Source organism: Papio anubis, chromosome 8 (genome assembly GCF_008728515.1).
Source record: "Papio anubis isolate 15944 chromosome 8, Panubis1.0, whole genome shotgun sequence".
Lineage (NCBI taxonomy): Eukaryota > Metazoa > Chordata > Mammalia > Primates > Cercopithecidae > Papio > Papio anubis.
The window spans coordinates 57,290,088-57,317,671 of NC_044983.1; the positions used below are offsets into that span (position 1 = coordinate 57,290,088).

The following is a 27,584-nucleotide window of genomic DNA, read 5'->3' on the forward strand; positions in this document are numbered from 1 at the left end:
GGCCAGCCCAGCTCTTGCTTTCCCCATCTCTGAAGCAGGCAGAGTAGCAGTAAGCCATCCTATGTCAAAGGAAATGTAACGAGACACTTTAAATCACAGAAACCCACATGCCCACAGGGCCCTAGCAGGAAATGTGAAGTGCTGACAGGGGTCCAAGGACAGCCCCTTCCCAAGGGGGGAACACTGCTTGTCTGTGTGCAGGGAAGTGGGCCAGATATGACGTTTCAAGAGAAACTAGAAGTCTGCATAATTATATAAACATGCTCAGATTCTCAAATAAGGCAAGCAATTAAAATGGTTTTTAATAGAACTATGCCAGCCAAATAAAACATGCAAGCTATTTGCAATCAGTGGGTTACTATTTGGGATCTCTGATTTAAGTCATGTGAAAGAAAGAGATCATAAAAGTGGAATATATCGCTACTTAAAAAAAAGCCTACATCTATCTAATCGGTTATGTCCAATATGGTAGCTGCTAGCCACACATTACTGCTAAAATAAAAGAAAATGAAAAATTTACTTCCTCAATCCCAGTGGCCACAGTTCAGGTGCTTGATGGCCACATGTGGCCAGTGGCCATCATACTGGAGAACACAGATAAAAACATTTCCATCACAGTAGAAAATTTTTTTCCTTTTAGAGACAGGGTCTCACTCTGTCACCCATGCTGGAAGACTGTAACACATTCACAGCTCAACGCAGCCTCGACCTCCTGGGCCTGAGTAGCTGGAACCACAGGCATGTGCCACCACATCCGGCTAATTTTTAGAATTTTCTGTAGAGATGGAATCTCACTATGTTGCCTAGGCTGGTCTTAAACTCTTGTCCTCAAGTGATTCTCCCACCTTGGCCTCCAAAAATGTTGGGTTTACAGGTGGGAGCCACTGCAACTGGCCCACAGCAGAAAATTTTGGGCAGCCCTGGGATAGACCACCTGTGATTCTGCTGAATTGATGAGTATTTAATTAGATATGAGAAAAAAAGCATATTTTAATTTGAATATTTTGAGCAATGACATTTTCAGCCAGTATTTGTTATCTCATTTTGTGTGGGTAGCTAAGAGTACTATTCTGAGTACAGTAAATATATAACTTGTAAAAGGAACATATAATGCATTGTCTGTATATATATATATATATATATATATATATATATATATTTTTTTTTTTTTTTTTTTTGAGACACAGTTTCACTTTGTTGCCCAGGCTGGAATGCAGCCTCTGTCTCCTGGGTTCAAGTGATTCTCATGCTTCAGCCACTCAAGTAGCTGGGATTACAGGTGCACACCACCACACCAGGCTCATTTTTGTATTTTTAGTAGAGACGGGGATTCACCATGTTGGCAAGGCTGGTCTCGAACTCCTGACCTCAGGTGACTCACCCACCTTGGCTACCCAAAGTGCTGGGATTACTGGCATGAGTCACCGCACCCAGCCCATTGTCTGTAATTAAAAATATTGAAAGCATCACCAATTTTGTCCTCCTTTGCCATTTATTTAAAAACTAATAACAACTTCAGTTTTATACATGTTTAAATAAAATGTTTTCCAAATCGTCTCTGCTCACGTGGTTGGTATTCTGACATCTGACACTGTTGGTTACAGTGGAGGCCCACACTGCCTATGAATGTCGTGGTCTGAGGGTGGACATCCTGAGGATGAAAATACTCGGCAGTGCATGCAATCAATCCATGAGGAACAAGCACGTGTGTTCCAATAACTTTAAAGACTCGAAAGTTGAAAGGAGAGGGGAAGCAGTGAGCATTACCTTTAAATATGGGATGCTCTCAGCAATCTTGTTCTGTGCCTTCAGGATGAAGCCATAATGGACTTTAGCAAAGCCATCATTAGGTGTCACACTCAGCACCTAAACTCAAAGAAAACACAGAACATAACTCAAAGAAAACATAGGTGATCGCTTAAAAAATTCTACAAATGACTGTCAAAACCAGTTTTAACTAGTTTTGTTGTACTTGGATTGGATTACGATGTTACAGCTGAAAACACCATAGTACTTTGTCTCATGGCAATATCATTAAGCTTAAATGGCTCCTTTTCCCCTCAACTCAATATGATTTTCACATTTACACAATGGTTCTTCAAGAATCAAGAAATGAATGAAAAGGCAATAACTGTTAAAGCATCACTTTAACAATGCAAATCAGCAAAATATCTCTCAATTGATATGAGTTCAGTATTTTTTAGTGATCAAGGGAAAATGGCTTTAAATTTGCTATACTTGAAGACAATTCTGAATGGTTATTAGACATCACTTCATATACAAGCTTTATACATTGCCTTAATTAAGAGAAAATTTAGATTTGCATTTGTAATACATCACAATCCATTCATTCAACAGAAAACTTCTTGAGTGCCCAGACCTTTTTAAGCCCTGAAGATAAAGTGGTGAGCAAATCCAATATTCTGTGATAAAACCCAGGTAAATATTTCATATTAATCACATCATTGTTTATTATTATATGCATTCATTATTATTTAAAGACAAATTATGCAAAGCACCTCTAAATTAAATATTAATAGTGAGAGACCAGAACAACATTCAACTTGTGAAGCTACTTAGACAAACTAATTTATAGAACAAAAGAGAAGGATAGAGAAGGTTTGAGTTGGTGCAGGTAGGGAAAGATGCATCTCCCATCTCTTCTCATCATCCTTGAGCCTGAGTAGAAAAAGGGAAGTCACAGCCACAGTAGGGCTACAATGGGGTTACACAGAAGGAACAAGTGTGCACATAGGGGACACCAGGCCCTCGGGGGGCCCACACAACACACACTGCAGATGCTGTAGCATTTTCAGCTTGCATCTGGTCCTGTACCTGATCAGTTAGCAAATCTGGTCAACACTACCTTCAAAATATATTCAGAAACATACCATGTGTCACTTCCTTCACCGCTGCTATGCTGACCCAAGAGAGGTGTCTCATTATCTCTCTATATCTTCTTACAGGAGCCTCCTCACTGCAGATCCTCTGCACCCCTGGCCCTGCCCCTGCTTGCTAAATCCTAGGTCAGATCTCAACCCTCCTCTGCTGCATTACACTCAGAGTGAGTGCAAGACTGAGTTCCTGGAACCACCCCAAAGCCTCCCTTGGCTGGGCCTCTCCATTGCTCTGGTCTCCTCACCTGTCCCTGCCCCTCCCAGGCAAGCCTCTGAGGCATGTTGGACTTCTTGCTGCTCCAGAGCAAGTCAAAGACATCCCTGCCTCGGGGCCTTTGCATTCACAGTATCCCTCTGGCTCAGATTCTTCTGCCAGACATCCCCATGGCAAGCTCCCTTACCTCAGTGAAGCCTACCCCTGACCATCACCCTCATTACTAAAACAGAACCCCCTCCATCCCTAGTCACTCTCCAACTTCTTTACCTTGACTCACTTTTCTTCATAGCACTTACCACCATCTGACCTAGTATATTTTTATTTCTCCCGCTAAGATGCAAGCTCTACAGGGATTTTGTCTGTTTTGCTCATTGCTCATCCCCACTGCCTGCTATGGTAGCATAGCATTCAGGTGCTCGAGAAACCTGTACTAAATGCTTAGATGAGTACATGCTGGGCTTTCCTCCCTAACTAGACCTCCTAAAGCCCAGACCCTGCTTCTTTGCAGCTTCCACAGCACTGTCCCCAAGCTAGACATTGATCAGGAGCTCAATAAATACCTCTGGAATTGAACTAAATTGACACAGATGATGATTCTACCAGCATAACCATGGAGGGATTATTATAATTATTACAGCTACACAGATGACATTTCTGCCTACTGCAGGCACACAGCCATTATCTCAAGTAATTAATAAATTTATTGATTTACTAGACATCTTAGAACACACAGAACTCTTCCAGGCCCTGGGCATAGAAAGATAAATGAGATATGCTCTCTTTTCTCAGGGGGCTGTCACTCAAGTGAGGGAGACAGATTTAGAGGTAGACAATGCAAGATGGTAAGTGTAGCTATAGATAGGCACAAAGCATGCAGGGGTTATAAAAGAGGGGCACCTGGCTCACTCTAGGGTGAGTGTGGCTGGGGCGAAGGTCTGAAAGGTATTTAAGGATAAATAGGAGTTCACCAGGAAAAGGAAGTGTGGGATGGTGGAGGAGAAGGCATTCAAGATATAGCAGAAAGTGAGTAGAAAGGGATAGTGGGCCAGGAAGAGCAAAAGATAATGTTGTTAAATTATGAACAAAAGGTGATAGGAGAAGAGATTGGAGAAAAGGCAGACGTCAAATTAAATCACAAAGGGTCCTGTTTAGTATCATGTGCAAGGCAATGTCCTGGGGAGTAGAAAAAAATTACATACACTTCTACTTGTATCTGTCTCTCAAACAGGGTGGAACAAGCTCTGTGGCTCTCCTGTGATCTGCACGGTGGACAGCCATGTGTCCCATTCAGTACAAACACTGTCAGGAGGCAAGGGTGGGGCTCAGGCCCCAGGGCAGCTGCCAGCGTTGCCCTCCCTGCTTGCTTCTTTGTGCTTAGGTACCATGCTCACTGCAGTTTACACACAGATGTGTAATGGTCGTGCAGGTTGTATTATCTAGTAATCAACAAGCCCTCAGAAAATAACAAGTGGTTTTATGAGATTTCTAAAAAACCCAGATTGAGGCTACAGTTGCCCTTTGAACAATATGGGTTTGAACTACATGGATTATCTTCTGCCTCTGCTGCCCCTGAGACAAGACCAACTCCCCCGCATCCTCCTCCTCTTCCTTGGCCTAGTTAACGTGAAAACAGTGAGGATGCAAACTTTAATCATCCACTTCCTCTTAATGAATAGCAAATATATTTTCTCTTCCTTATGGTTTTTAAAGTTTCTTTTTTAAAGTTTTTAATTTTTGTAGGCACATAGTAGGTGTATGTATTTATGGGGTACCTGAGATATTTTGATACAGGCATGCTATGCATACTAATTACATCACGAAAGATGGGGTATCCAGCCCCTCTGACATTTCTCCTTTGTGTTACAAATAATCCAATTATATTCTTTTACTTTCCTTTTGCTTTTTAAAATAACGTGTTCTTTTCTCTAGCTTACTTCATTATAAGAATATAACATATAGTACATATACAAAATATGCATTAATCAACTATTTATGCTACCTGTGTGGCTTCTGGTCAACAGGAGACTATTAGTAGTTAAGTTTTTGGGGAGTCAAGATGTACACATGGATTTTCAACTGCCCAGGAGGTTAGCATCCCTAACCCCTGTGTTGTTTAAGGGCCAACTGTAATATTATTAGACAGATTGTCTCTCTCTTTCTCTCTATAAAACACACACATCCATTCATAAACACAAAGCACAGACAAAACCAACCACAGCCTCACATAGCTGACATTTCTATCCCCAGGACAAACTCTTTGCATGATACATACCTGGAATTTTAAAAAGTTATATAATCATAAAATAATAAATATTAATTTTTCAGCAAGAGTTAAAAGATTTTCTGGCAGTTAAATAGAATTTTATATTTGACATCATCTTAAAAATTGTTTTAGGGTGTGTACCTTTTGTAATGCACATATATATTCGTGCATATATATACACATAATATTATGTGGGTACATACATATACACATAACATACAAGTACATAAACATATCTCAGGCATTTGCTTCAACATTTTTGTCTGGAAGGGCCACCATCAAGCATGTTTGAAGACCACTGCTGCAGGAAATGAGAACCACAGAAGATTTAAAGCCCTGGGAGATGATCAGTGTGGTGTTCTAGTGTTAGTGAAGGTCGGGGGAGAGGACACCCGGAGAGGATAAACCTGTCCCTGCTCAGGCAAGAGATGACGGGTGCTTCAGTTACAAAGGGAAGGGATTTGAAAGTTAAACAGAAGTTAAAATGAACAGAAATTCGTGATTTGGTACCAGACTATAAACTTCATGAGGGCACATTCTGCATGTGTTTCATGAACTACTGTTTCTCTAGCTAGTGTGTATGGGTTTTAACAGATGTGTGTTGACTGAGTGAATGGGTATAAATGAGCAGTGGCGGCTGAGTCAGGAGTGGCATGAAACTCCCCACTGTAGTGCCTGGGCAGCTGCTAATGTTGCCAACTTGCAAGAGAATCTCAGGAGGGGCCGCAAAAAGCTACAGACTGGAACAAAGGATATCACACCATTTTAAAGCCAGTTTCTTTGTTGAACTAAAAACAGCAAAAAACTGGAAAAATAAAAATATGAGCATACTCAAAAATAAAAATTAACATGAAGAAAAATGTAAAATTAAAATGTCTATTTTCTAAAAATGATCTTTAACATAAACATATCAAGAAAAACCTTGGCTAATGAAAGAGACTCCATTAGATATAGCTTATTAACTTAAAAGTGAGAGGACTGGAAAAAGGAAACCCCCACACATATTTTCAGTCTATTAATGCTTTAAAAAGAAAAACTCACCCATTTGTATAATATGGTTATATTTTAGACTTTCTGCATCCTATTATGCATATTCAGATAAGATTATGATATAAAACATATAAACAACAGCAGGTAAATTTTACTTTTCGGGATGAAGTAAAATGTTTCACATATCTGAGATTTAGCATCAGGTAAAGGGATGAATATCCTGAAGGAAGGTTTTAAAAAGGTGAGGAAGGACAAATCCACAGTGTGTTAGAGAAACTAGCATGCTGTCAGATCCTGCCCTAACCTCAAACGTGCTTGCACCCAGTCAACACTTGAGAATGTTTTTTAGATGGAAAGAAAGAGGGAGAAAGGAATACAGGAAAGTAGGAAGTGAGAGAAGGAGGGGTAGAGGAACAGAAGAAAGAAAATAGGGAAGAATTCTACAAGGAAGGAAGGGAATGAGGAGGAAGGGAGGGAGGGAAGAAGGAAGGAAAGAAAGAAGAGAGGGAGGGAGGGAGGGAGAGAGGAAGGAAGGAAGGAAGGAAGGAAGGAATTCTACCAGTTTCATTTTTGTTGCCTCTGACAGTGACAAAATAATGGATGTGTTTGTTATAGCTTCACAACTCTTACATTCACAGGTCCTGATTCACTGAGGTATATGATGCTTCTCTTAACCATACTCTGTAAGACAGGGCATTGAGTGTTAAGTGTTGGCCATTAACAAATACAATGTTCCACATGGAATTAATGTATGACCTGGAATAGGTCTTTAGTAAATGGCACACATTGTCAACATTAAAGGTTCAATCCACCCTGTGTAGCTATTAGTGATGTTACAAAAAGCAAAGGTCTTATTTCTGCTTTCTCAGAAAATATCAAAATTGTGAGAAAGGTAAAAAGATAATTGCTCCAAAATTCAATGATTTTCATTACACAATAATAGCAATACACAGAGGAAAGTACCGCTTTGAGAATAGACCCAGTCCCTGCCAGAGTATGAAATTGCTGTTCTTGATGGCATTTAAAAAATATTGTAAAAGGAGTAGGGTGAAATGACTTGTGTCTGTAATCCCAGCTATTTGGGAGGCCTGAAGCAGGAGGATCACTTGTGGCCAGGAATTTGAGTCCAGCCTGGGTAACATAGGGAGACCTCACCATCACTAAAGAATTTTTTAAAATTTAGGTGGGCATGGTGGCATGTGCCTGTAGTCCCAGCTACTTAAGAGGCTGAAGCAGGAGGATTGCTTGAGTCCAGGATGTGGATGCTGTGGTGAGCTATGATCATGTCATTACACTCCAGCCTGGGCAACCAGAGTGAGACCGCATGTCAAAAACAAAAACAAAACGTAACTGTAGCAGAAATCATATTGACTATCACTGAGTGGTAGCATCTTGTTGTAGACTTCACCAGCTTGAAAACCATTGATCAAAGGGCCTGAATTAAAGAATAACAAGTAAACATGTTCCTCTTTCTTTTACAGAGGCATTAACTTTCTCCATCTTCAAATTTCATTGGGCATCCTCTTCATTATGTACCAAAGGAATTCCTCCACTGCCTAAAGGAGTCACATTTCTCTAGATTTTTAGTTACTTGTGACTTAGAGGTTATCTATCAACATCTGTTACAAAGTAGAAATCCTTTGAAAGGCATCTTTGCCAGAGGATTTGAAGAGTCAATGCCCTGCTGAAAAGTGAGTAATTTATATCACATTCTTGAAAGGCCCCTGTTCCATAGCCTCTCTCTAGACCATACTTCTGCCAAAAAAAAAAAAAAAAAAAGGAAAGAGAGAGAGAGAGAGAGAGAGAGAGTGTGTGTGTGTGTGTGTGTGTAACATTCACAGGAACTTAAATTCTTCCTGTCATAAAGAACAATTTTAAAAAGACTATGTATGGAAAGATAAATATGAAGTTTTAAAAGCATCACGATTACAATTTGAAGGCTTTAATCTACTACGTGTTAACTAAGATTTAAAAATCTTCTGATCTAGGAAAAAAAAGCAATGTTAAAACATAGTTTAGAATATGTTAACTATAATAATACTTACATGCTTTTTAACTTAATTTAAAATAAAGATAGACTGGGTATAATAGATGCAATTTGCAAATAGCCTTAGAACTTAATTTGATGTAGTTAATACAAGATTGATGCTTACCTCTTCGTAAACTTTCTTTGCATTGTCATTATCTCCTATCAAGAGGTATCCCACACCAAGGTCGTTTTTTAAGGAAGTATCATTGGGAAATAGTTGAACTAATCTCTGTAGGGTAAGCAGGGAACCTCTCATATGACCTGAGTTGGTGAGAATTTAAAAAAAAAAATAGAAATAAAAACAGATTATGTACAGTTTTGTATTGAGAAAGTAGGTCATGAGAGACTATTCACCAGGGCCTGAAAACTAGCTCAAATCTGGCTTTATTAGTGGTTTACGAAGTACCTAGTAGGATTTCGTAATGTAGTTGCAGTGGTATTAATAACTGCCATAAGTAGATACTGAATATGGCATTGATTATAAACATTCTAAAGACATTCTCATTTTAAAAATTCAGCAATGTTTACCATTTTATGTTAAATTTCTTCTCAAGAAAAACTTAGTCACCAATTCCTCATTTAAAAAAAAGTTCTGCTGAAATCTTTTAGGTTTATTAACTTTATGAATAGAGGGTAAGCAACAAAAAGTCTTTTCTAACTTCAGGGTCTAGCACCTGTAGGAAATTTGAAAAGGCACCAAAGTACATGGGACAGTACCTAACTGCTGACACATCTCCAATCAATGACAAGTGTACTCATCTCTAGGTAATGACCTAGTCATGGAACAAACGATACATCATCCAGTATTAGGGCGCCCTCTCGTGGACAAAGGCATACTTTGCACTCATGAATCATGAAAAAACCCAGCTTCAATTGATCTATATAAAAGAACACGTGCAAAAAGAGGACTAGCATAAATGAAAAAAGTCATGAATTATCTAAAAGGCTTCATTGCCCACAATCTATGAGAGTGACAGGAGTGTCAGTAAGCTAAAGCAGCTGTATATTCCACTGCCAAACCATCTGCCATAAAGCATCACCGACTCATCCCATGGCCTATGCCCCATTACCAGTCAATCGTATTCCAATCAGAACCCTAGTCATTTCCTCACTAACAAATCTGGGCTTCCTTTTCTATACCTTTCCTTCCCGCTACCTGCCCACCTAGGCTCACACTTTCTTCTAGAATTCTCCTATTATCCACAACAAAAGCATGGACACAAACCCCTCTTGCAGCCATCTGCTCCCTGTCTGTTCCACTCCGCAGCCAGGAACCCTGTTGTGTTGTGACCAACTTCACCACCTTGTCATTTTCACTAAAATCTTCTGTCTCCAGTTGCCTCAGAGCCTCCTTAAGTGAACTTGCCTCATTCTCAAGGACATTCTGAGAGGACTACATTCAAATGCTGATGGATTGCTGTGGAAGAGGCAGTCACCTTCCCAGGGCCGAGGACAGGGTGAGGCCAGAGAGGCACTCAGAGTGAGATTTCAGAGGACGCCAAAAAAGTTAGTAATTTTGATGTGAAGGCTAGTTTAATGCATCCTTTTAAAAAATTAATATTAATGTAAAACATTCATGATGAAGAAAATGTTAACACTTTAGTGACAGAATCACTAAACAGTGCTAAGCAGAGTCATAGTGGAGACTGAGGCAAGAAGAAAACTCAGTAATGCTGATTCTTTTTTTTTTTTTTCTTTGAGATGCAGTCTCATTCTGTCGCCCAGGCTGGAGTGCAGTGGCATGATCTCGGTTCACTGCAACCTCTGACTTCCGGGTTCAAATGATTTTCCTGCCTCAGCCTCCTGAGTAGCTGGGATTACAGGTGCCTGCCACCATGCCCAGCTAAATTTTGTATTTTTAGTAGAGACGGGGTTTCACCATGTTGGCCAGGCTGGTCTCAAACTCCTGAACTCAGGTGATCTTCCTACCTTGGCCTCCCAAAGTGTTGGTATTACAGGCATGAGTCACCACACCCAGCCAGTAATGCTGATTCTGTGTCCATGGCGAGTGCCTGCATTGTCTCTTTGGAGTCCTGGCCCTGCCTTTTCTGTGCTGAACTTGTGCTGCATGTTTTACTTCTGCTGCACTGGTCCCTATGAATATTAGTGTAACTGACCATTTCTTATCATTTTTCATCATCACGTGGGCTCTAGTCCTGTTTTGTTCATCTACAAAAGTGATACAACTCCTCTTCGTTCTAATCCTCAGAAAACTGATAGGAGGGTCCACTGGGCCTTGACTCTAAACTATAGGAGCCTCCCCTAAATGACATTAATAATCTGCCTGTGTAACTATCTGGCCAGCTGAGCACCTGCCTTGGCAGTGACTCGAGCTCCTTCCCTCCACGTTCAGTGATGATGTGTTATGGGGAGAGAATTGTAAGCCTGGTGATGGTGAAGTCAGCTGACAGCTAGTCTTATTTGCCTTCAGTACTGGGAACCTGGGTCAGTCCAGAGGATGGTATATGATGTTCTATATTATGTGTGCTACTTTTAGCATCTAGCTGGTATCATTTTTCCTCAAATGATAATCTTTAGATTATACCCTCCTAAATCTGATGAGATATGACATGATGTTCTTTTCAAAGTATTTGCAAATTTGCTTCATGATTAATTTTTTTTCTAGCATTTTCCTTGATATAGGGTCAAATCTTACAAGTAAATTTTTTTTAGAGTAACAGAAACAGCTATTATTCATTTATAAAAAAATTTGCACAGATAATTTCAACCTCCATGAATCATTTTGCCATAGTTAAGGGAGAAAAGAATTTGGTATCACAGGAACAGTTTTTTATTCCAGACATCTATTAGCTATGATTCCTTCGGCAAATTATACAGGCTATCATAAAATGGGAGGAAACGGGGAGAAGAGAGCTAGCAGAGACTTGTTCATGAAATTTAAGGGAAGAAACCATCTACATAAGATAAAAGTGTAAGACGAAGTAGCAAGTGCTAATGTAGAAGCTACAGCAAGTTTCCAGAAGATCTAGCTAAGATCACTGATGAAAGTGGCTACACTAAACAGCAGATTTTCTATGTAGACAAAAATCACTGTCTATTGGTAGAAGATGCCATCTAGAACTTTCATAGTGAGAAAGGAGTAGTCAATGCCTGCTTTCAAAGTTTTGAGGATACACCTACTGTCTTGTTAGGAGCTAATGTAGCTGGAGACTTTAAGTTGAAGCCAATGCTCACTTACCATTTTGAAAAACCTGGAGCCTTTAAAATTATGCTAAATCTACTCTGCTTGTGCTCTATAAATGGGAAAACAAAATCTGAATGATAGGACATCTAGCATGGTTTTTTGACTATTTTAAGCCTACTGTTGAGTCCTTAAAAAAAAAAGGTCCTTTCAAAATATTACTGCTCATTGATAAGCATCTAGTCACCAAGAACTCTGATGGAGATGTCTAAGGAGGTGAATGTTGTTCTCATGCCTGCTAACACAACATCCATTCTGCAGTTCATGGATCACAGAGTAATTTAGACTTTTAAGTTCTATTATTTAATAAATAAATTTTATTTAAATGTCAAAATATAAAAACTAACAGGAGTTTGGGGAGGAAGTTGATTCCAACCCTCATTAATGACTTTGAGGGGTTCAAGACTTCAGCGGAGGAAGGAACTACAGATGTGGAAATAGCAAGATAACTAGAATTAGAAGTGGATCCCAAAGATGTGATTGATTTGCTGCAATCTCATGATCAAACTTTAATAGATGAGTAGTTGCTTCTTACAGATGAGCAAAGAAAGTGGTTTCTTGAGATGGAATCTACTCATGGTGAAGATGCAGCAAACATTGTTGAAATGGCAACAAAGGATTTAGAATATTCCATAAACTTTGTTGACAAGGCAGTGACAGGGTTTGAGAGGATCGACTCCAATTTTGAAAAAAGTTCTGTGGGCAAAATACTGTCAAACACCATTGCAAACTACAGATACATCTTTCCTGAAAGGAAGAGTCAATCAATGCAGCAAACTTCATTGTTGTCTTATTTTAAGAAATTGCCTCAGTCACCCCAACCTTCAGCAACCACCACCCTGATCAATCACTGGCTATTAACATTGAGGCAAGACTCTCCATCCACAAAAAGATTACAACTCACTGAAGGCTCAGATTATCATTAACATTTTGAGCAATAACATATTTTTAAATTAGGGTTTGGACATCGTTTTCTAAGCCATAATGTTATTGCACACTTAAGACACTATGATATAGTATAAACACAACTTTTAGATACCCTGGGAAATCAAAAAATTTGTATAACTCTCTTTATTCTGATGGTCTGGAACCAAACCCACAGTATCTTTGAGGTATGTCTCTATTAAGGTCAGGATTGCAATTTCAGTTTTAGAGATGGTGAGCTTAGGACACAGATACATTACTTGAAATCAGTTGTAAAACTCAGGTTTCCTCCCATGTAATCATTCTAAGAGAAGAATACACTCTTCAGCTTCTTCAAGATGAAAAAGTATGCCATTTCCTGCTGAACTACCTTTGACTGCATCTTACCTAGAAATTGTTGCCTGTCTGAGCGACGCTTCAAACTCAGCTTCAGCAGGTCCGCAGGGACATCAGGTAGGCTGGCCACCTCTTGGTAGGTCTCGATGGCTCCACGTAGCACCTCATTGCTTCTCCTCTTCTCAGCCAAATCGTCCTCACACTAGAAGAAGTCCCCAGACTGGATAAATGTCCCATGACTAGCTGTGTTTGTAATTACCCAAAATAGTCATAAAAAATTAACTTTTGGACATGCCTTAAAAGAAATGTAAGACACATTAGCCTTTTCTCCTTATCAAGAGATTTAAAAAAAAAACTAACAAAATATAGAAAATCAACACACTATTTTAATAATACAAAGAAAAGTTTGTTACTAAAGACAAGAAAGAATGTCATTATGGCAGGACTAATACATGCTGGGGCTGATGGAGATGTACATCCTGTTACACACTAACATTATATAGGCAGGTCTCCAGTCCAAGTTCCCATTCTTTCATTAATTTATTTGTGTGTGCATTCATTCATTTAACAACTGTTTTCTGGGAAAGAGGCACTCTTCTACAAATGTGGCAGGCATATTGAACAAAACAGACAAAGCCCTTTTTGCTTTCTACTTTGCATCCATTTTGGAAAGGTGGCAAATATAACAAACAAATAAAGGTACCATGTGTCTAACAGCCATAAGTGCTGTGGATAAAAATAAAGCAGTGTGCTAGGTGGGATGGTAAGACATTGCTAATTTAATCAGGATGATCAGGCAGGGCTTGAAAGAAGAGAGGGAGCACATTATGAAGATACCTTGGGGAGTAGCATTCTAGGCAGGGAAAAGAGCAAGAGCAAAGGCTTGGAGGTAGGAGTGAGAAATCCAGGAAAGGACAGTGCAGTGGAGGGGAGGAAAGGGAAGACCAATGGCGGCCATCAGGTAAAGTAGGGCCTGGCAAGTTATTAACAATTCTAGTACACAAAGTGAGATGGGAAGACAATGGGGACTTTTGAAACAATCTAATGCATGTGTTGAAGGAATCATGGTGGCAGCAGTATGGAGAACAGACTGAGAAGCTGGGAGAGGTAGAATACTCCAGCAGGAATCCAGGTGTGGGATGGTTACGGCTTGGACTAAGATAGCAGTAATGGAAGTGGTAAAAAGTGGTCAGATTATAGATACATTTTGAAGGTCAGAGCCAACAGATTTGCTGATAGTCTAAATGTAGGGTGTGAGAGAAAGGGAGAGAGAAAAACCAAGAATGAACAAGGTTTGGGCTTCAGTGATTACTGGATAAACTGTCATTCCCTGAGAATGGGAACACAGGGCAGGAGCAGGCTTGGGGGTAGTACGGAATCAAGAGATTTAAACCTAAAATGCCTATAAGATATCCAAATGGAATTATTGACCAGGAAGGGGCATATATGAGTCTGGAGTTCAGGAGGGAGGTCAGAGTAAGAGACGTTAAGTGTGGGAATCATCAAGGATGAAGACAGTATGTAAAGCTAGAAAGCTAGCAGCAGTCGAGAGTGTAAACAGAGAAAAGAAGCAGTCCAAGAACTGAATCCTAAAGAACTCCAATGTTTAAGGGTCATTAGAGATCAGGATAACAAGGGAGGACCAGCAAAAAGGAGGGAAACCCAGAGTACAGCAGGTTCAAGTGAACATGAGATGATGGAAGGAGGTGGAGATAACTCTTTCTAAGAGTTTCACTGTAAAGGGAAGCAGAAAAATGAGCCAGCTGGCAGAGGGTAATGTGCAGACAAGGGGAGTTCTTTAAGGATGGGAAATAGTACAGCATGCTTCCAAGGAGATGCAAGAGTCTCAGTAGAGAGGGAAAATCTGATGACGCAGAAGGAGACACAAAAATTAGAGGGATGTCCTTCAGCAGGTGAGAGAGGAACAGGGACCAGAATAGTCATCTGTGCTAACAGGAGGGAAGGCAGAGCATATGGGCACAGGTAGAGAATGGCTGTTAGCACAGTAGCAGCATCATGTGGAAATTGTCTGGATATTTCTATTTTCTTAATGAACTAAGAATCAACATTCTTAGCTGGAAACTGAGAATGGGGACTAAAATACTGGAGGCAGGAAGAGAAAGAAGAATATGTAAAATACCATCAATATCTCATCAGATTTAGGAGGCTACAATCTGAAGACTATCATTTGAGGAAAAATGATTCTGGCTAGATGCTAAAAGTAGCATACACATTTTTTTTTCTCAGAATATTTAAACATGTTTATGTTGTTAAAATGTGTGTTGTAGTTAATATATAAATATATGCAGAACCAAAATAAAGTATTGCCCTACAATTTGAGGGCATGGTAAGAAAATGACCCATCCCTCCCATATCCCAAAGTAAAAAAACCAATCAACAAACAAAAAAACTAAGAATCAGCATAAATTGACAAAATAAGACAATGGGATTTTTTTTTTCCCGCAAAATAACACATCAGTGAAATAACCTGATAATATGAACTGATTAGGATAAGTTACCCAAGATGACGAGAGCTACAATTAAAGCAGTAGTGACAGAAGTGGACAGATTTATGAGAAAGAAAACTTGGTAGGATAAAAATCTCTAGATTAGAAAAGGCAATTCACCCTTGATAAATGGAGATATGCTCCAGACCATTCACTATCTTTGGAAGTCTGTAAATGGTCTCCGGAATAGACTTATCTACCAGGAGAGAAAGTCCGTTGTCAATGACCCACACTGATCATGATGCTGGGCATGGCCTTCTAGCATATATTCCTATACTGGCTCTTCTGTATAGGTATCAGCTCCTTGTGAGTTTTGTTATAGTGAGTTAACTTCCCAAAATATGAATACTGATAGATAACTTTGCAGAAACACAGAGTTCTAGACCTGAGAGTCCTTTCAAAACCATCTACAGATGTTCATTGACTTTCGATGGGGTTACACCTCATCATAAGTTGAAAACATTGTAAGTCAAAAATGTATTTAATACACATAACCTACTGAATATCATAGCTTAGCAGAGTCTACATTAAATGTGCTCAGAAAACTTAATCAGCCTACATTTGTGCAAAATTACCTAGCACAAAGCCTATTTTACAATGAAACATTGAATATCTCATGTAATTTATTGGATACTATACTGAAGTACAGTTTCTACTGAATGTGTATCACTTTCACACCATTATAAAGTTGAAAAATTGTTAAGAAAAACCATTGTAAATTATAAACCATCTGTGGTTCACTCTCTTCATTTTGAGTCCTACAAACTACCCAAAAAGATCCTGGAACTGGAGGTCTCTGTAGCATCAGTGGGCGGACAAATGCCTACTAAGACAATCCTTCTTTATTGAGATTGGAATAAATACCTTTAAACTCAATCTGAAAAGTGAGAGAGATAGTATAATCTGTATGCCATGTTCCCTCTCTGGTAACCCAGGGCCCTTTGTTTTAATGAAGTATTAATATTTACAACTTGCAGAATTGGAAAGGTATCACTACTAAAATGGCACATAATTCTTTATAATCTCTTGAATAAAACTGATAGGCACTTGCACTGAAAAGTCTACGAATTGATTTTTATCAGTTTAGCATCTGTAGATAAAACAAGCTGAACTGAAACTGAATATTTGTTACAAGATGTTAACATCGCAAAGCCTTTTGCTGACTCTAAGTTAATTTACCCAGCCAATCTGCCTATGAAATGTGTCATTTTCTACCTCAAAGGCGTTAATGGTTTCTGAAAGATAATAAAGTGAACTGAGTTAATATTTTAATATTTTGTGTTCAATGTTCAGGGAACTTGATCAAAATTGATTTTTGCTGATATGAAGAAAAAGACATTATCAGTGCTACTTTATAAATGATAGATACTATAGTTTATATATGACTTAATGTTGCTAAATTTTAAAAATTTGTTGGAATATTCTAAAGTAATTGTTTAATCTGCTAACAAAGAATGAAAAAGTCGTAATTTCTTCCTATAAAACCCATCTTCTGTTGAATTTTTATTTTTAAAACTACTATGAATTTGAAGTTTCCTTTAAATTACTCTATTAAAATTTAACTTACCATGCCTAAATTTTGCTGTATGCCACATTAATATTAATAGCAATAACACATTGAAGCATAATAGTTTAGAGATAAAAGATATTGTTTAAAGCCGAAATCTCAAATTTCTACTGTGAAATAAGGATATACAGTTATCCTTAGTTATATACTGGAGATTAGTTCCAAGACCACCACCACCACAGATGCACTGCAATACCACTGTCTGCAGATGCTCAGGTTGCTGATATAAAATGGTATAGTATTTGCATATTGCCTATGCATATCCTCCTGTATAATTTAAATCATCATCAGATTACTTATTATACCCAATGCAATGTAACTTCTATGAAAATAGTTGTTATATTGCATCATTTTTATTTGTGTTATTTTAATTGTTGCATTGTTATTTTTTATTTTTTTCTGAATATTTTCAATCTGTGGTTGGTCGAATTCATGGATATGGAACATGAGGATTTGGAGGGCTGACTGTAAATATAACAATCACAATGTTTCAAGAGCACTTCATTTACTTAGACTCTGGTACTCACAATTAATATTACATACAAGGAAAATTTCTAAAGTATAAAACATTTTTGCCATAATTAAAATAGCATTTTCCTAAACCATTTCTCTCTCTAGTTAATATGCTTCTCTTAATGAAATGACTTAATACTAGTGACAAAAACCACTACTTATTTGAATAGGCATGATCTTTTGGTAACAAACACACTCTCTCTTACTTAAAAGGAAATATGATTTAGCAATTTTAGAGAATTACTGAGCAAATTAATTTATAAAAATCATACCCTTGCTGAAGTTGGTGTGTACCATGGACAACAGGAACTTATTTGAATCAATTTTTCACAAATTTAATTAAAATCAAATTAATAAAAATTATATTAATTAATTTTTAACGGAGATATAAGAAGATATTGAGCATCTAGATTTCAAGTGGTCACCACTTTCAGTTCAGAACAAAATTCACTTGTTTTATCTACAGCTGAGTTAGTTCCTGTGTGTGTCCTGCACAAATGCTTGCATGGACCTTCTCCAGAGGGGTGCTGTCAGCATCTCCTCTGTCTGGAAAATTTCTGCACTCTGAATCTACCGTTTCCCAGCACAATTGACAATCTTGACCTCTAGGCAGGGCTGTTGGAGCTTTACTTCCTGGCACATTTTGATATCCTGCCCTGGCTTCTCCTCCAAGTTCAGGCTCTGTGAATCCAATGGTCTACTTAACATGTTCACCTGAATGTCTAATAGGCATCACACACTTAATAAGACCAATAGCAAACTCTTGAACTCTCGACTTCTGCATCACTCCAGACTTGTTCTTCCTGGTCAGTAACTGGCATTACCTTCTACTGAGCTGGCTGAACCAAAAACCCAGGGGTCAGCCTTGAGTCCTCTGCTTCTGACACTTTTACATCTATTCCATCCTCAAGTCTTTACAGCTCCACCACCTGCCTACTTCCCTCATCTCCATGGCCATGACCACAGTCCGAGCCACCAGCATCTCTTGTGTATACTTGCAATAGCCTTCTATTCTTTTTGCATCTACTTTTGCCTCCATAATCCATCTTCCACTCAGTAACCAAAGCAAACTTTACAAAAAACAACCAGTCTGTTGTCACAAGACAAGGATGCTCTCTCTCATCACTCCTACTCGACATAGTATTGGAAGTTCTGGCCAGGGCAATCAGGCAAGAGAAAGAAATAAAGCGCATTCAAATAGAAAGAGAGGAAGTCAAATTGTCTCTGTTTGCAGATGACATGATTATATATTTAGAAAACCCCATCGTCTCACCCCCAAAACTCCTTAAGCTGATAAGCAACTTCAGCAAAGTCTCAGGATACAAAATCAATGTGCAAAAATCACAAGCATTCCTATACACCAATAATAGACAGAGTCAAATCATCAGTGCAATCCCATTCACATTTGTTACAAAGAGAATTAAACACCTAGGAATACAACTTACAAGGGATGTGAAGGACCTCTTCAAGGAGAACTACAAACCACTGCTCAACGAAATAAGGAAGGACACAAACAAATGGAAAAACATTCCATGCTCATGGATAGGAAGAATAAATATGGTGAAAATGGCCATACTGCCCAAAGTAATTTATAGATTCAGTGCTCTCCCCATCAAGGTACAACTGACTTTCTTCACAGCATTAGAAAAAACTACTTTAAATTTCATGTGGAACTGAAAAAGAGCCCATATAGCCAAGACAATCCTAAGCAAAAGGAAACAAAGCTTGGTGGTATCAGGCTACCTGACTTCAAACTATACTACAAGGCTATAGTAACCAAAACAGCATGGTACTGGTACCAAAACAGATACATAAACTAATGGAACAGAACAGAGACCACAGAAATAACACCACACATCTATAACCATCTGATCTTTAACAAACCTGACAAAAACAAGCAATGGGGAAAGGATTCCCTATTTAATAAATAGTGTTGGGAAAACTGGCAAGTCATATGCAGAAAACTGAAACCAGACTCTTTCCTTATACCTTATACGAAAATCAACTCAAGACGATTTAAAGACTTAAATGTAAGACCCAAAACCATAAACACTCCAGAAGAAAACCTAGGCAATACCATTCAGGACATAGGCATGGGCAAAGACTTCATGACTAAAACACCAAAAGCAAAGGCAACAAAAGAGAAAACTGACAAATAGGATCAAATTAAACTAAAGAGCTTCTGCACAGCAAAACAAACTATCATCAAAGTGAACAGGCAACCTACAGAATGGGAGAAAATTTTTGCAATCTACCTGTCTGACAAAGGGCTAATATCCAGAATCTACAATGAACATAAACAACTTTACAAGAAAAAAACAAACAACCCCATCAAAAAGTGGGTGAAGGATACGAACAGACACTTCTCAAAAGAAGACATTTATGTAGCCAACAAACATATAAAATAAAGCTCATCATTACTGGTCATTAGAGAAATGCAAATCAAAACCAAAATGAGATACCATCTCATGCCAGTTAGAATGGTGATCATTAAAAAGTCAGGAAACAACAGATTATAGAGAGGATGTGGAAAAATAGGAATGCTTTTACACTGTTGGTGGGAGTGTAAATTAGTTCAATCATTGTGGAAGACAGTGAAGAATAAGAACCAGAAATATAGAACCAGAAATATAGAATATAGAACCAGAAATACCATTTGATCCAGCAATCCCATTACTGGGTATATACCCAAAGGATTATAAATAATTCTACTATAAAGACACACGCACACATATGTTTACTGTGGTACTATTCACAATAGCAAAGACTTGGAACCAACCCAAATGCCTATCAATGATAGAATGGATAAAGAAAATGTGGTACATATACACCATGGAATGCTATGCAGCCACAAAAAAGGATGAGTTCATGTCCTTTGCAGAGATGTGGATGAAGCTGGAAACCATAATTCTCAGCAGACTAACACAGGAACAGAAAACCAAATACCACATGTTCTCACTCATAAGTGGGAGTTGAACAATGAGATCACATGGACATAGGGAGGGCAACATCACACACTGGGGCCTGTCAGGGGTGGGGGCTAGGGGAGGGATAGCATTAGGAGAAATACCTAATGTAGATGATGGGTTGATGGGTGCAGCAAACCACCATGGCATGTATATACCTATGTAAGAAACCTGCATGTTCTGCACATGTATCCCAGAACTTAAAGTATAAAAACAAACAAACAACCCCCGCAAAAAAAAACCAAACAAACCCTCCCATGGCTTCCCAGCACATGTAGAATAAAATCTGCAAGGCTGCAGCCTCCTTGATCCTCCTTTCCCTGCCCCTAGCATGACCTTCTTTCTCTCTTCAGGCTTATTCCAAGATTGTTTTCCTGCCTCAAAGCCTCTGACTTGCTGCTTTCTCTTGCCTGGATATCTCCTTCTAGTAATGTAAACGCCTCACAACTCAGCCACATGTTGCCTCCCTAGAGAGACCTTTCCTGCCCAACTTGTCCAAAGCGCTGTCTGCTCCGTTACTTTCAATCACATTACCTGCAGCCAAAAAAATCTTAATAGGTATGCCCTTTATTCCATTACCTTTTCTTCTTTTCTTTACAGCATTTCTTATTAGGTAAGATGATCTAACATATGTATTTTTAATACTTTATAACATTCTTTAAGTATATATTTATTTATAAAGACTTTCAGGGCTTTGCTCAAATGTCACCTCCTTGATGAGACCTTTCTCTGCCACCTTTCATACCACACCAACCCCCTCACATGTCTACTAGCTGTTCCTTGTTTTCTTTATCCTCTGCTTAGCACTCAGCCCTAGTAAGCATATACATTGGACTTACTTGTCTTATGCATTGTCTTCCCCTTTACAATGGAAACTCTGTAAGTGCTGGGGCTTTTAAAATATGTTCTAGTGATGGCTGTATCTCTAATGCTTACAACAGGGCCTGGCACATAGTGGGCTTTCACCAAATATTCTTTAAGTAATTAAAAAAAATCTTCCACTGGAATCCACAAGAATGTTCATTGTATTGTATTGTAATTATTTTTAAATTTTCTATATATTATGATGTTTTGACATCTTAAAAAACCTCTCTGGCTAGGGAGAGACTGTTCTGAGCTAGACAATTCTGAGATGGCCAGTGCTCAGCCAGAAGCAAGCTTTTGATATGCAAACTAACCAATCCAGAGCCACACCTCCTCTATTTTAATCATGTCAGGGCCAGGTACCACCCCTGTAGGCAAAAAGACGGCTGAAATTATTCAAACCAGCCAGTACTAAACTCCCTGCCCTACCTTGCCTTTTCCATGGAAACCTCAATAAAGGCTGTGGTCAAACCTTCCCCTCTCTCTTGCCTACCATCCCCTGATCACCTTGAGTCTTTCCCATGTAGCCCTATGTGGCATGCTGGGCCTCCTGTCTCTAGGACTTGTGAGCATAATAAACTTTGCTTTTCCCTAATCCTGTCCTAGGAGACCTCTTGTAGCTGCACCTGACTAATCATCTCATAAAAGAATACAAAATAGACATGCCCAGGGCCTAAAACACTGACACGCAGTGGGTTTATGCAGTTACAGGTGAACAGGGACATGCTTCATGAAAGAAGTTGGAAACTAGAGAAAGCCAGATAAGAAAGGAGATGGTGGGAGATGAAGATAAAGGTAGCTGCTAAGAAATGAGTCCGTTGGAAAAAACTATAGAAACAACAAAGTATGTTCCACTTTATATTTTAGAAAGGTCTTTCCTAAGCATACTTGCAACCTCCAGTTATAAAACTGAGAGTCTGAAAGCTCTGAGGATCCTCAAGTGAACACTGTATGGTGGGATTAGATGGAATGAGACATGAGGGGATAGTAAAACAATGACAAAAGTATTACTCTTTATTTTCTTTTCAAAACGAGAGAGAAGTCACATGGAGGAGGAGCAGAAAAAAATGTTACTAAATTCAGCAGCATGCAATATTGATAATTGTATTTCTTGATTATGTATATACATGAGAAACTGATTCTGTATAGAAATTGGAAAGGGAAAATAGTAAGGAGTAAAAAATTCAATTACACAGAACACATAAATATCAAAAAAGTGTTCTAAGGAAAAGGGTCTCAGAATACCTGTGCCTTCCCATATCTTGCTCGTGGACTCTGTGGGTATTTGCGTACTAGTTCTTTGAATGCATTCACTGCTTCCTCAATTTTTCCCTGTTAGAAAGACAAAATTAAATAAATTAAATAAATTAAAATGCATAATCAATTAATGTTGTTATTTAATAGTCAGCAAGTGATTTTGTCGGAATTTCCTAGATTCCATCCTGAGTGTAAAGATAGTTTTATCTAAGATTTTAAAAAAATCTATATTAAGGCAAACAGAAAACTAGTAATGAACATGTATTTACTTAATTTTTAAAAAGACAGACACTTGATAAATGATGCAATATGTGGTTTTGCTAAAGAAATTGAATTTTCCTTCAATGTATGTACAGGTTCTATCTGTGTTCTCAAAGAATATTGTATTAGTCTGTTTTCACATTGCTATAAAAAATACATGAGATGGGATAATTAATATAGGAAAGAGGTTTAATTGAATCAGTTCCACATGGCTGGGGAGGCCTGAGGAAACTTACAATCATAGCAGAAGGCAAAGAGGAAGCAAGGACGTTCCTCACATGGTAGCAAGAGAGAGGAGAGTGAGGAGTGAAGGGGGAAGAGCCCCTTATAAAACCATCAGATCTCATGAGAACTTACTATCATGAGAACAGCATAGGGGAAACTGCCCCCTTGATCCAATCACCTTCCACCAGGTATCTCCCTAGGCACATGGGGATTATGGAGATTACAATTTGAGATGGGATTTGGGTGGGGACATAGTGAAACTATATAATTCCACCCCTGATCCTTCCCAAATCTCATGTCCTCACATTTCAAAACAGAATCATGCCTTTACAACCATCCCCCAAAGGCTTAACTCATTCCAGCATAAACCCAAAGTCCAAGTCCAAAGTCTCATCTGAGACAAGGCAAGTCCCTTCCACTTAGGAGCCTATAAAATCAAAAGCAAATCAGTTACTTCCAAGATACAACGGGGGTACAGGTATTGGATAAATACTCCCTTTCAAAATGGGAGAAATTGGCCAAAACAAAGGGGCTTCAAGCTCCATGCAAGTCTGAAATCCAGTGTGGCTGTCATTAAATTTTAAAGCTCTGAAATCATCTCCTTTGACTTCATGTCTCATATCCAGGTCATGCTGATACAAGTGGTGGTCTCTCACGGTCTTGGGCAGCTCCACCCCTGTGGCTTTGCAGGATACAGTCTCCCTTCCAGCTGCATTCATGGGCTGGTGTTAGGTGTCTGAGGCTTTTCCACGCACACAGTACAAGCTGTCGATGGATCTACCATTCTGGGGTCTGCAGGATGGTGGCCCTCTTCCCACAATTCTACTAGGCAGTGCCCCAGTGGGGACTCTATATGGGGGCTCCAACCCCACATTTCCCTTCTCCACTGCCCTAGCAGAGATTCTCCATGAGGGCTCCACCCATGCTGCAAATTCTGCTTGGACATCTGGGCAATTCAATACGCATCCTCTGAAATCTAGGCAGAGCTTCCCAAACCTCACTTCTTGATTTCTGTGTACCTGCAGGCCCAGTATTGAAATCTGTGTTACTCTTCTATGGCCTCTGTGACAAACTATCACAAACCTGATAGCTTAAAACAAGAGAACTTTGTTCTCTTGCAGTTTTGTAGAAGAGATTTCCAGAATTAGCTTCTCTCAGCTGAAATCAAGATGGTGGCAGGGCTGTGTTCTCTCCAGAGGTTTTACAGGAATATTTGTCCTTGTCTATTCCCAGTATTTCTTGATTTGTGGACAGATCACCCCAATATCTAATTCTGTCTTCATACTGCTTTCTTTCTCCCCTGTGTGTGCTCCTTTTTATTTTGTTTGCATCAAATTTCTCTCTGCCCCTCTCCTATGAGGAAACATGATTGCATTTAAGGCCCAACTGGATAATCCAGGATAATCTCTCTATCTCAATGTCCTTAATCACATCTGCAAAGGTCCTTTTCCCAAATAACATAACATTTACAGGTTCCAGACACATATCTTTTGGAGGTCTATTTTCAGCCTAGTATGCACCCCATGCAACTTAAATTGCAAATGTCAAAGCTATTTCAATGATAATTGTGCTAAATGTACTAACATCAGACTTAAAACATAAGAATAAGAATGTTCATAACAAATTTGATAAGGTGTGATATTCCTGCTTGACTGTCAAGGTTGTTAAAATAATGGGATATTTTGGCTCTGTCTGTGGCATTCTTTGAATCCCTGCAAGACAGAGGCTGTGTGACTTTGCTGAGGGGCCATCAGTCTTGCTTTCACTTCAGTTGGCTGGCAAAATAAGTGTGTTTGGTTTTAGTCTGAAAGAATTTCCCTTCCCTAAGTTCTTGTATAGCTCCTAACACTGTTGTTCAATTCTTATTTAAAAACTCAATTGCAAGACACACGATGTTTGAAGAATTGCCTGAAAATGATCTGTTTCTCAACATAGCTTATAATGTTGTCCTAGGACCAAGACGGTTCATGGGAGAGACATGTATGTGGGCCACACTGTGTTGGCAGGAGGCCAATGGGCTGTGCTGAAGGACAATAAAGTACATTCCTGCAGCTGCATGGTAGAATAATCCACTGGTATGATGTCAGGGAGTAAGCAGGAAGTTTTACATCCATCAGTATACCTTTTTTATGAAGATCTACAGCCAAATGTTTCTCTCTGGACTTGGAGCAGAACAGCTCTTCTGATGAACAATATTAATCGTATCTTCTGATTCTATTTTCCATGTTGTCCCTTGAGGAATTGTTGACTTCATTCCTAGCATGGTTTAGAGCCAGTGGTGTAAACTTTCAGGTGTGTGATTACATTTTCTTTACTCCCTCCCCACCTTTTAAAAAATCACTTACAATACTGTAATAATAAATGATTCCAACAAGTAAGCAAATATATTTCAGTATATCATTTCAATCCCTTTTTCCAGAGGTAGGAAAGCATTTTAAACAATAAATATATATTTTTTAAAAATAGAGGATTGGAATATAATCTGATCTATACTTTTCTGGGGGGACAAAAAGTGAACACATACTTTCATGTAACACAGTCCTTGAGCCTGAGGCGTGAACTGAGGCTTCACTGGCTCTGTGTGGGGTGTGTGTTAGTTGACCTCGGTTGGTCCAGCACACCAAGGTGCATCCTCTGAAAATGCTAGCCGTAAAAACAACCCTAAAAGACTGAATTATGTTGATGAGTCAGTCAATAACACAGCTTCCTGTTGTTTCAGAAGCAAGAATTGTATATGTGGCTACTTCTTCCTCTTTTATTTCCCTGGTATAAATTCAAGATGCTCCTTGAGAAAAACATAACTTCAAAGGAGCAACACTGCAATACCTCATAACTGTGCCCTCCTTTATCATTCATATAAATACATTAAAATCCTTCTCTGAAGCTGCTCACATGTTTTTTACACTGAAAGTTACCTGTGCAATAGGCACTCCTATTTTTATATATGACATTTAGTATAGAGAAAGTACAGGTTGCCAAAGGAGGTGGCAGAAAAAAATTATTGCTTCAGTTCTATTAAGAAATACAAACTGACCACAAACAGTAGATGGCTTCACTTCATAAAGTTAAACAAGACAGTTAATTTTCTTGTTTACTATCAGAAAGTAGGAATCATTCCACGTGGTTAGATTTAAGGGAAGTGAACAATGACTTTGCTGCAATATTCTTTGGAGTTACTATATTTTTATTGGCAAACCTTGGCTTTGGAGTCTCACCTAACGGCAGTTCCAAAAGCCTTTACGCTCGCTGGTACACTTTCAATAAACATGCAGACGTACATTCTTGTCTCATTTTAGTTCCTAACGAGTATTTTTATTGTTGTTTGTTTACTTAAGTCCGCTTGTTCCTTTTTTATTGCAGTCAATGTCTACTGATTACAAAGCCTAACAGGAAAACTAATGAACATTACAGAGTCTACATTCAAGTGCAGAGTAGAGAAACAAATTTTCGCCAAAAACAAGGAGATGATTAATTGAATATATGATTAAATACATTATAATAAATATTTTTGCACCCAATAATTAGATGATATGACCAAGGTAAGGGAACAAGTAACTTAAATCCAGTTTCGATTTATTGTTTTCAAAATTGTAGTATCTATAAAGAAATGCAAGTAATATTTCAAATATATTGATAAATTAAAACATAAATAAGTTACCCTAAAAACCTGGAGGTGCATGAGGTTAACCCTAAGTAAGAAGAATGTCTGCTTCTTTTCTTACATCAGGGAGCTATAAAATTAAAAACTTCCACTTCTATGACACTTGACAGTGTTGTTATTTTTAAAATGTCATTTATGGCTCACGCCTGTAATCCCAGCACTTTGGGAGGCTGAGATGGGTGTGTCACTTGAGGTCAGGAGTTCAAGACCAGCCTGGGCAACATGGTGAAACCCTGTCTCTAGTAAAAATACAAAAATTAGCCAGGCATGGTGGTGAGCACCTGTAATCCCAGCTACTCAGGAGGAGAATTGCTTAAACTCAGGAAGCAGAGGTTCCAGTTAGCCGAGATTGTGCCATTGCACTTCATCCTGGGCAGAGGCTCTGTCCAAAAAAAAAAAAATTCTCATTTGATCTTTAAATTGATCTTTAAACAAGTCAATCAGAGGTGGAAAAAGTATTTATCATTCTCATATCTTTAAGAAAACGAACACCCAGAATGGCCAAGTGATTTCCCCAAAGCTACATAACTAGAATGTGATGGAGGTAGGCTGACACCGACATTGGCTGGCTTGAAGGAAAGTTCTATTTCTCTTTGGCCATGTGGTGGCAATTCTCTTCCATCTGATTCATTTCATGTGGAATGTTCACGTGCCTGGGGGAAAATGCACTCTATTCAACTGTTGTTTCTTTTACACTTATTATTTTTTAACAAATCAAGAGTAATGCCTGAGTTTATTTAACAACAAAATCATTGCACAAAAATATCAACCTACCCTTTTACGGAGTTTTTCTGCAGCATCAAGTTCAGCTTTAATAGTCTTATCAAATTTATTTAAAAGTTTAGGCTTCTTTTTCTTAACTGAAAGAAAAAAGAGATTTTTATTTTTAACTTTTTTTGGCTGGA

The 27,584-nt window shown here is 38.7% G+C and overlaps 1 protein-coding gene across 14 annotated transcripts in view; it reads right to left on the minus strand.

Moving 5' to 3' along the window:
- Positions 1-27,584, minus strand: part of ASPH (aspartate beta-hydroxylase) — a 220,937-nt gene that overhangs the window by 52,708 nt on the left and 140,645 nt on the right. For all 14 annotated transcript variants that reach the window (XM_031669577.1, XM_003902799.3, XM_009213094.2 and 11 more), the window contains 5 exons: positions 27,454-27,539; positions 22,521-22,607; positions 12,910-13,060; positions 8,521-8,657; positions 1,768-1,866 (listed from right to left, as the gene is read on the minus strand). In XM_031669577.1, coding sequence (XP_031525437.1) covers positions 1,768-1,866; positions 8,521-8,657; positions 12,910-13,060; positions 22,521-22,607; positions 27,454-27,539 — 560 coding nt within the window. The remainder of the gene's footprint in view (positions 1-1,767; positions 1,867-8,520; positions 8,658-12,909; positions 13,061-22,520; positions 22,608-27,453; positions 27,540-27,584) is intronic.